This window comes from Pogona vitticeps, chromosome 3, assembly GCF_051106095.1.
Source record: "Pogona vitticeps strain Pit_001003342236 chromosome 3, PviZW2.1, whole genome shotgun sequence".
Lineage (NCBI taxonomy): Eukaryota > Metazoa > Chordata > Lepidosauria > Squamata > Agamidae > Pogona > Pogona vitticeps.
The window spans coordinates 236,372,326-236,383,544 of NC_135785.1; the positions used below are offsets into that span (position 1 = coordinate 236,372,326).

Below are 11,219 nucleotides of genomic sequence, written 5' to 3' on the forward strand. Positions count from 1 at the left end.
GTTTGGCACCTCATCGTTTAGCTCTTAATGACCTGGGGGACAGAGCTGGGAAAAGTTGTCTTTTCTGAGGCTACAATTCTCAGAAAACGTGTTCCAGTGTGGCCCATTGCCATACTGAATGGAGCATTCTGAAAGTAATACTGCAAAGAAAAGAAAAGATTATTCCAAGCCCCAGAGCACACAAATGCAGAGACTGTTGTGGTGGGCGCCAGACACTGAAATGATAGTAATTTTCTTTCTACTGTCTTCTATAAATCCCCTGAACTGCACAGTGCTGTTCTTGATTTTTCGTTCATACAGAATAGGACATGGTTTTTATGAACGTGAGCCTTATCTTCAGACACTGCCAGTTTATCTTTTTCATTTCATTTCTCTCTTGTACTTTTGTTTCTCATGTAATTCTCTGTTATACTGTATGTTTCTATCCAAACATGCACTTATAGATCATAAAAATGCAACAGAAGCAGAGAATTTCATAAATACATTGTTTATTTATTATTACACAATGTAAGAAAGATGTTACGGATGACAAAACCTAAATCTAGATTTTCCTTACATTGGTCCAAATGCTCTTGAGAATGTTTTAATACTGAACATGTGAGGATACCCTGAAAGTAACAGCATACCCCTCCAACCTCGAAACACCAACAGCTGCTGGAAAAGTAATGATAATAACAAAGTGCAAATGAAGTATTCCCATGTCTCTCAAACATATCTTTCAGCAGATCTTGAAAAAGTTGTTTCTTTGGACTGCAATTCCAAGACACTCTCAACCAATATAATTGCCGTGCATTTTGGGAGTAGCAGTCCAAATAGCAACACCTCCAAGTTCTCTTCTGTAGGACATCCTCAGTTAAAGGAAGTACACTTGAGAAATAAGATTCTTGCAACAATGGTGCTACACGATGTGGTGGGAAAAGGAAAGGCTACTGGTGGCCCGCTTGGGGAACCATACTAAGTACTGTATGCAGCCTGAGGTATATGCTATGGCTGTTTTGCTAAAGTAAAGTTGGCCTCCTTGCGGCAACCATCCAACAGAATGTAAGAGGCTGACTACATGGGCTATTTAGCCTGCTGTTTGGAGCACTGGAGGGATGTTGTGTTCTTAAAGATGATGATTAGATGATAGATTTGCTATAGCACAACAACCCACTTCTACAGCATTCCTACCCACACCTTCCTGGCTATTGTCAAGGGGCTTCTACTTTTTTGGTGCAGGTAGGATCCTTCTGGTTTGGATTCCAGCATGTGAGATAACTAAAACTAGTTCAAACCAAGCCTTCCTCTTTCAATTTGCCAATACTGTGAAATGGCTTAATTAGCAAGCCACTTCAGGATACTGACTTTCCTTGCTTGGCCAGAGGGTAGGGGAAGTGAAAAAAACATTTTTGTTGACTGTATGTGGACTATTGCTGATGCACTATATCAGTTAGATTTTTTTTCTTTTCTTTCTCTTAAAGAGCTGGTTGGGAAACGGCTCACAGTCAAAATCCATGATAGTGGAATTTTTAAAAAAGTTTGACACTTATGGAAGCACCAACACAACTTCTGTGTGTATTTATAAAGGTTAAAATGAAACCTGGCCTTCACATTGTGAGCTGCCAGTCCGTGATCCTGAAAGGAATGATTGTACCATTAACAGCTGGACAAGTGAGATAAGATGGGACTGATAGATTCCACCCTGTCATAAGACTGGGGTGCTAGCAGAAGCCACTTGCAATGAATTTGACTCATCTGGAGTCTGCTTTGGAGGAGGCTGTGTGGTGCACCTGCAATCTGTTTGCGACATACACATTGTTTCAAGGCGATGTTTCTTTATCTGTATGAAATTAATGTGAGGCTGACTTGACAGGATGTTCATTTTATGCCCATCTGTCCAATTCTAGTATTTTTACCACTGTGTGTAGTTATTAAAAGAATGAAATCTTTTCCTGCTGGTTTTCTGACAGAGATGCCTTCAGCCTCTGGTTCAATGCCTCCAGTAAATAACAAGTCAATCACTTCCTGAGGCAATCTGCTCCAAAGTCAAACAGCTCTTACTTGGAGCATGAAAGTACAGTAATGAGTACAAGTAATGCAAAAAAAGAGAAAAAGATGCAAGGGGTTATTTTAAAAATCCAAAATCAAGAGCAAGGAATACTTTTAGTGGACCACTAAAATCTCAAAAACAGGTTTGCTCTCAAAGCTAGCCTGCTTCTGAGATTTTAGTGATCTAAAAAGGGCAGTATCCATTCTTGTTTTTGGAGTTTACAAGTAATGCAATTATGGGGGGATGTAACTAGGGCTGAATTGAGTCACATTTGAAAAGTAATTACCCTAACAGGGAATCAAGTCATTTTATTGGGGTAACAAGCAACGGTTTCCTTTTCAAAAGGCATTTTTAGCAGCATTTAGATGGAAATTTTTCAGATTTGATGTCATTTTCTTATTGGTTCTAAGGATTTTTTAAATGAAAAAGTAATAGGCAATGCACTGAGGTTTTTTAAATACTTTGTAGCAATAGCAAATTACTTTAAAACACCATCCTTATCAATGGGAATAACTTTTAAAAATAAACTTTTCAAAGTCTGTTTTCACTGATAGAAAACTGCTCCTAAAATTCAGCAGAGATTTACATCCACACAATTGCAGAATTTGGTCCTAAGTACTGCAATTACCGCTTGACTACTACTATGCATGGTGTCCTCAGGTCAAAACATGATAAGAAATTAAAACAAAAACAAAACTTTTTAATGGAATAACTCAGTAGTACCTGATTTCAGATGAAGTTTGCCTATTTCTTAATTTTATAATCAAAACTATCCTTCTCCTAAATGCAAAGTATTAAATAGCCTAGAAGCATATTTCCAAACCAGAAGCAAACACCACCCTCTAGCAAGTGATGTAATTCTTCGCGGCTACCAAACGCAGCAGGTTTGTTGAAGTAGCACATACATTTACTGTAATTATTTTTCTAAAATAAAACAAGCTCATCAGACAATGTGGCTGAGTATATTCAAGAAAACATAGAAGTAAATTTTAGCAACACTTTTGAACACTAGTTTGTATTAGCTTTGTGGATTTTCTTAAGTTATTACATTACATTGTGGAACTATAATAAAGTCTTTAAAAGGTCAGGATAACACCTTCAATGAACCAAGAAATCTATTCTGAAGAATATAATGGCACATTTGAAGAAAGCAATTAAAAAGTCCTGATGCTTTGGGCTCAATAAATGGTAGGTAAGCAATATATTTAAGGTTCAATTTTAATATCTGTTTCATCTTCTGAATGGGCTAGGAAAACACCATAACACCATTAAAGAAAGGTGCCAATTTCTAGGCTCAGAGATGAAAAGCACAATAAATAAAAGGGAAATGAGGCACTCAAAAGAGAAAGAAAAATCAAAGTGAACATTAAAAGTCACATCTTTTATGACTAGACATCCTCTGAGGCAAATACTGCATGCCTTAACCTCCCCCACATGTTCAGAGTTTGAGAAAACTGTTATCTCATCCCTAATATCCTCCCCTCAATTTCTTTTCATGAAGAAAGGTCTGAAAAAGCAGAGTGCTGCGAGGAAATGCTGCAGACTTCCAAATTAGTGAAGGAACTCCCAGCATCACTGGTATATTCTGGGTAGGTGGAACTGGAAGAGATTATGTTCTTCAGCCTCTGAAGTGCAATGATCAACAGCAAAAGAAGAAATGCCAGGAGGCTGAGGAATATTGAAATGTATATATAAACATTAGACATGCGCCCAGAGGAAGAGTCCATGGACGTTGAGAGAGATGTGGGGTACAGCTCCAGAAAAGTTCCATTTTCCATATCTGTTAATCCAGATGTGGGATTAAGTTCTGACATTTTAAATAAAATTATGGCTCTAGTGTGTCATAAAATGGAAGAGTTCTAGTAGTCAAAGGCAGCTTTCTGTAAAATGGTTCCCATATTGAGCCACCTTGTCAGCCACTTTCCTGATCAGAATGAATCCAAACTGTGTTCTCTTTTGATGCTGTAAATAGATAAAAAGAAGGAATTAATTGCTAAACATTTATAGCACTATGTTTAATAGTTCATTTCTACTTAGTTCATTTCTAAAACTCTTCATTGATCTAACAATAAAAGGAATAAAGTCCAATGATTTCTGTGTCATGTTTGGTCTTTCTAAGTGATAACAAATCTTGTCACATATGATTTTAAATGTATACTCTACATTTCATAGTTGGCAGTTACACTGATCAGCCACAACATTAAAGCCATCTGTGTAATATCATGTAGGTCCGTCTTGTGCTGCCAAAACAGCTCTGATGCATTGAAGCATCGACTCCATGGAACAGATTTAGTGTTCTAGCACATCCCATAGATGCTCAATTGGCTTGAGATCTGGGGAATTTGAACTCTTCGTCATGTTCCTCAAACCATTCCTCAGCAATTTTAGCAATATGGCAGGCTGCATTATCCTGCTGAAAGAGGCCACTGCCATCAGGGAACACCATTGTGCGGTATCCCTGGTCTGCAACAATCTCTAGGTAGGTGGCCCTTGTCAAAGTCACTTAGATCTTTTCACTTGCCCATATTTCCTGCTTCCAACATATGAAATTCAAGAACAGACTGTTCACTTGCTGCCTAATATATCCCACCCGTTGACATGCGCCATTCTAATGATATACCCTGTTTCCCTGAAAATAAGCCCTAACCTGAAAATAAGCCCTAGTATGATTTTTCAGGATGCTCATAAAATAAGCCCTACCCCAGTTAAGTGAAACCCCACCTCCCCATTGTATAGCATCCAGAAGAAGATGATATGACTGTATTTGAATGAACGTAGATTGTTGTACATGAAAAAATAAAACATCCCCTAAAAATAAGCCTTAATACGTTTTTGGAGCAAAAATTAATATAAGACCCTGTCTTATTTTGGGGGAAACATGGTAATCAATCCTATTCACTTCACCTGCCAGTGGTTTTAATGTTGTGGCTGAGCAGTGTATCTGCCAAGTTGAGAAACCAAGTATCAAAACTTTAATTTGCATCCTCTTCTGACTCTTGAAAGAGGCTTATGTTCAAAGCTGTTTGTTGAACTCCACAACTTTATACCAAGTTTGTACATTTCTGTTACATTCACAAATACAGATCTGCTACTCAAGCAGAAGTTCCTTCTCATTTCTGGAGTGTTTACCAATAGCCCTTCAAGGCATTTTTTTTACTTACTTACCAGCAAATGTCTATATATTATGCACCATCTGCTGGATAGATCGGTTGTTTGGGTATCTAGCTTTCGGGCCAGAGGTTCAGAGTTTAATTCCCCATTGTGCCTCCTTGACTTGATGATGCATAGAGTTCCTTCCAGCGCTGCAGTTCTAAGATGTTGATGATTTACAAAGTCAAAAGGTTGCTATAACATTCAGTGGAGGAGTCACAGATTATCACCTGTAAACTAGACCACTGATTTATTAAAGTTCTGTATTTTGGGGGAAAAGTTTGGGGAAACCAAAGTCTGAAACTAATATTTTTAACATATTGAATTTCAGATGGGGGAAAAAATAGGGCCCAATGGCTAAAATCCAGTACTGAGTAGCCAGAAGAGTTGGCTCATTGAATCCATGGGGATTTGGTGAGTCAACACTTTGTAAGTTCTATTGATTCAACGGTGTACTCAGTTCAAACTTTCTACTGGATTTTAGCAAATAAATCCTGAAACAGAGCTTAGAGGTTGCCTTTTGATCCAGATAAAAATCTAGGCAAGGAATGGAAATTTCGCGAAGGGTTTGATGGCCGGGATCTAATGGTTGTTGTGGGTCCACAAGGACTCAATCCCATTCAGGCCCATTGCAAGTGCCATCAGCTCCCCAACAGATGAATTAGCCAAACACCTAGCGACCCGCCTATAGACCCACGTCGGACAAACTTCATCCTACATCAAAGACTCAGGACATTTCATAAGCAAGATCAGCATCCTATAACTCAACCCTGGGGACAGACTGATCAGCTTTGATGTAGTATCCCTGTTCACTAAAGTACTGATAAAGGACACCCTGACACATATCCAGCAGATATTTCCAGAAGACATCAAGGCCCTCTTCCAACACTGCCTGACCAGCTATTTCCAGTGGGATAATGAATTCTATGAACAGACAGATGGAGTGGCCATGGGGAGCCCCCTCAGCCCGGTTATAGCAAACTTCTACATGGAGCATTTAAAAAAACTTGCCCTGGCTTCAGCACCCCTCGCACCCACAGTCTGGTTCCGATATGTGGATGACACCTTTGCAACTGGAGCCACGGTGAAGAAAAATTGGAAGAATTTCTCAACCATCTCAACAGCATCCACCCAAATATACAATTCACCATGGAAAAAGAAATAGAGGGCCAACTCCCGTTCTTAGATGTCATGGTCCTACACAAAACTGACCTCCGACTGGGACACAAGGCCTACAGAAAACCCACCCACACAGACCGGTACCTACACAAAAACTCCAACCACCACCCACAGGAAAAAGAGGCATAATCAAAACACTGGTAGACCGTGCAAATCGGAACTGTGAAGCTCAGTTTCTCAGCACTGAACTCAACCATCTGAATTGGGCCCTACAGGCAAATGGCTACTCCAAAAATGAAATCACAAGAGCCATCAAACCAAGAAAACAACACTGAACTGAAGAAGAAAAACAGCCACCCACAAATAAAGTATTTCTGCCATACATCAAAGGGGTCACGGACCGCACGGGATAACTTTTGAAAAAACACAACCTACAAACAGTATTCAAGCCCACCACAAAAATACAACAAATGTTACGGTCAGCAACGGACAGAAGGGACCCCCTCACCACTGCAGGAGTATGCCGGATACCTTGCAGTTGTGGCCAGGTATATATTGGAACCAGAAAACGAAGCATCCACACCAGAATCAAAGAACATGAGAGACGCTACAGACTAAAACAACCAGAAAAATCTGCAGTAGCTGAACATGCCCTAAAACAAACTGGACATGAAATTCTATTTCAAAATACCGAAATACTGGACAACACCAGCAATCATTACCTCAGACTGCACAGGGAAGCCACTGAAATCCACAAGCACCAGCAGAACCTCAACAAAAAAGAGGAAAGTTTGAAACTCAATAAAACTTGGCCCCCAGCTCTCAAAACTACAGCGTGCAAAAGGTCAACAAACTCTAACCAGCCACAAGGACTGGGGATCACTACACACAAAAGACCAGCTAATGACACCCATCAACCACAGTGACAGATAATCTCTTCTTCTTATCACAACAATATACCACAACAAGACACACTAATCACCCATCTACAGAAAAAGACAAAAGCCCATTTCACAGCCATAAATACTCCACTCCCAAGCCAACTACACAAGAGCACAGGTTGCTGTCCTCTGAAGATGCCGGCCACAGAGACTGGCGAAATGTTAGGAAGAACAACCTTCAGAACTACTAATGGAAATTTCCTTTTCAAGCACTAAGCTTATAAGCCTCATGAGGAAGGATGACAAATTTACTCCATAATGTAATGTCTAACAATTGCTGTCTTCTCTGAAGTAAACAGAAACAAGTTTTAATTTGCATTCATAAAAACGGTGTGTCACATTCTTACACTAACATACCCACAGTTCATTAACATTCAGAATCAAATACTTCTCAAGGACTACACTGCTCACTGCTGTCTTGCATTTCCTTTTCTTTGGGATAGTTTTTATTGCTGCTTCCTGTACAATGTTACGAGCCTCCATCCAGAGTTCTTCAGCCACTCTGTCCACCAAATCGAGTTCCTTAAATCTGTTCTTCCCTTCCACTGTGTATTCATAAGGGATTTGGTTTAGATTATACCTGACTAGCCCAGGTAGCCCTGCTTTTTTCAGTTTAAGCTTGCATTTTGCTATAAAAAGCTGATGACCAGAGCCACAATTAGCTCCAGGTCTAGTTTGTGCTGACTGTATAGAGCTTCTCCATCTTTGGCTGCAGAGAACATAATCAATCTGATTTTGGTATTGCCTATCTGGTGATGTCCATGTGTAGAGTCGCCTCTTGTGTTTTTGGAAAACAGTGTTTGTGATGGCCAGCTTGTTCTCTTGACAAAATTCTATTAGCCTTTGCCCTGCTTCCTTTTGAATTTGAAAGCCAAACTTATCTGTTGTTCCTTTCATCTCTTGACTCCCAACTTTATCATTCCAGTCCCCTATAATGACAATAACACCTTTCTTTGGTGTCAGTTCTAGAAGGTATTGTAAGTCTTCATAGAATTGGTCAATTTCAGCCTTTTCAGCATCGGTGGTTGGTGCATAAACTTGGATTACTGTGATGTTGAAAGGTCTGCCTTGGATTCATATTGAAATCATTCTATCATTTTTGAAATTGTACCCCAATACAGCTTTTCCCACTCCTTTGCTGACTATGAGGGCTACTTCATCTCTTCTATGGGATTCTTGCCCATCATCATAGGCATCCTTCAGTCTCGAGAGACTATGGTAACATGCTCTGAATCGAGGAGTGTCCTCTCCAGAGCATGAAGCCCGGGTAAGGTAATATGGAGGATAGGCTGTTACCCAAGCAGCAGATCCCCCCTCTCCACATTGCTGAAATGGTCCAATGGAAAGGCAAGAGCCAATACGACTGGTTCCAGCAACGTCGCAGGAGTTGGCAGAACGACACGAGCTGCCTTCGGGACTCCAGCTCCGGATTTTGCCTCGAGGTTAACTCCTGAAGCCTTTTCCATTGGTGGATATAGCCACAAGGCAGTGGAGGTTTGAAATCGGAGTTTTCCTTCTCCTAGATGGGCTGCCTTCCATGGCTGATGAGCCCCACCTACCTGGCCTGCTCTTTAATAGTGCAAAAGTATGATCTGATCCTTAAAACTTTCCTAACTCCACGGCTTATGCAAATCTAATTGGCTTTCCTATTTACCATATTAAGGCCAGATACAAAATTTGAGAATTACGCGTGCCGTTAGGCGCGCGGTCCTGGGACATGCTCTTTTACAGCAGGAAGTCCCACCCCTAGGCCCCACCATGTGGTCAGGAGACAAAAGGAAAGCCCAGGAAAAAAAAAGTTAGTTACCCAACTATTGCCCACAATAGTAGATATGGTGATAGTCTGAATTGAATTTGCCCATTCCCATCCATTTTAGTTCACTGACGCCCAAGATGTCAATGTTTATTCTTGCCATCTCCTGTTTGACCACATCCACCTTACCAAGGGTCATAGATCTTACATTCCAGGTTCCTATGCAGTATTTTTCTTTGCAGCATTGGACTTTCCTTTCACTTTCAGGCATGTCCACAGCTGAGCGTCCTTTCAGCTTTGGCCCAACCACTTCATTAACTCTGGAGCAACTTGTACTTGTCCTCCGCTCTTTCTCAGTAGCATGTTGGACGCCTTCCGACCTGAGGGGATCATCTTCCAGTGTCTTATCTTTTAGCCTTTTGTTTCTCTCCATGAAGTTTTCTTGGCAAAGATATTGGAGTGGCTTGTCAGTTCCTGCTCCAGGTCATCCTGCTCCATTTCATGCAAACTTGAAGTGTATGTTATAGTCAAAGGACTAAGGATATGCTTTCTTTATGAAAATTATCATTTGCTGTTGTTTAGTCGTTAAGTCATGTCTGACTCTTCATGACCCCATGGACCAGAGCACGCCAGGTCCTCCTATCTTCCACTGCCTCCCGGAGTTGAGTCAAATTCATGCTGGTAGCTTTAATGACACTGCCCAACCATCTCATCCTCTATTGTCCCCTTCTCCTCTTGCTTCCACACTTTCCCAACACCAGGGTCTTCTCCAGGGAGTCTTCTCTTCTCATGAGATGGCCAAAGTATTGGAGCCACAGCTTCAGGATCTGTCCTTTCAGTGGTGGGACATTAAAATGTTTATACTAAATCCTAACTTCCAGAGTTTTAAAATGTTTTTGTGCCTTTCTGCAGCCAATTTTCCTTTTCTGCTTTTCCTTTACTGCTGGATAGCTCAGTGGTTTAGGTCTCTGGCTACGAAGGCAGAAGTTGGTAGTACAGTTCCCCTCTGTGTCTCCTTGTCAGGGGTTGGACTTGATGATCAATTGGGTCCCTTCCAGCTCTGCAGTGGTGTTGATGGTTATATTTTTTTTCCTTGACCAAATTGCTTCTTGGGGAGAAGGAGAAACAGAACACAGTTGCCCAGGCAACCAGTGTGATACTCCCTCTCTTGTGCCAGACTACCCTTGTAATTTCAGTTCTTGCAAGCACTATGCAAGAAGAACCATTGTCTTAATCTCTAGTCTCATCCCCAGTCTACAAAGGCAAAATAGAACAAGATACAAAAAAAAAAAAAAGATGACAATTTTCTTAAAGACATTTCCAAAGTCTAGATACGTAGATATGCCAGGCCAACCTTTGCAGAAGCTGCAAAGCACAAGTCAAATGTAATCAATTAAAGAGAGAGACAGAGAGAGAATGTGAACCAATATACTTCAGTGTGGGGTTTGCTCCTATTGATTCATCTAGAGCACAGACAGGAGTGCATGCAATTACACAGCTCACAATCCATACTGACCATTAGGCTACAAATATCAAATAATTCAAACACAAACTCTGAGACCCATAATGACCTACTTTGTAATTATTGCTTGATACTTTTATTTCCTTTTGGTTCCTCTAACTCACATGAAAGTCCATTTGCTACCATCATGGAAAGTAAGGAATTATGAATAATTATTGAAAAGTGTAGACATGTTGTTGTCAGAACCATTACTCATCTGGTAGCTGATCTAGTCCAGCAGTCTTCTTCTACCAATGGTGATAAAAATGTCACCAGGAGTTTATACAGCTGAAGACACTCCACTCTCTGAGGTGATGACACACTTTCTTCTGAAGCACAAAAACCAACTGAACTGAGAATTCAATCTTAACACTGGTGAAGGGACATTGTCCACCACTGCACTTGGAAGCAATAGGCTGCATCACTGATTCAATGAAAGTATGCAGGGCAGGCCAAAAGATGCACAGCTGTACCTCATTATGGCTTGTGCCCATTTTGAGTTGGGTATCTCCCTCTCCCTCTTGGTAGGGCTGCCCTAAGCTTACAAATAGAAAATGACTGCAGTGACAGTGGGAATTTGATTCCATCGTTAGCATCTGATATGCCAAGATCTGTATGTAGATATTTTGTTAAATGTTTTAGTTACTAATGGCTGTGTTTCAACGGGATGTGATATATGGATGAGCTGTGCCAGCTTATTGTGATGCAGATGTCCCCTTGCAGAAT

General features: G+C 40.6%; 1 protein-coding gene across 2 annotated transcripts in view; it reads right to left on the reverse strand.

Annotated features, from left to right (window-relative positions):
• Positions 1-471: 471 nt before the first annotated feature.
• SERTM1 (serine rich and transmembrane domain containing 1) overlaps positions 472-11,219 on the reverse strand; it is a 31,779-nt gene continuing 21,031 nt past the window's right edge. For both annotated transcript variants that reach the window (XM_020783793.3, XM_072993789.2), the window contains exon 2: positions 472-3,991. In XM_020783793.3, coding sequence (XP_020639452.1) covers positions 3,523-3,843 — 321 coding nt within the window. In that variant the 5' untranslated portion in view covers positions 3,844-3,991 and the 3' untranslated portion in view covers positions 472-3,522. The remainder of the gene's footprint in view (positions 3,992-11,219) is intronic.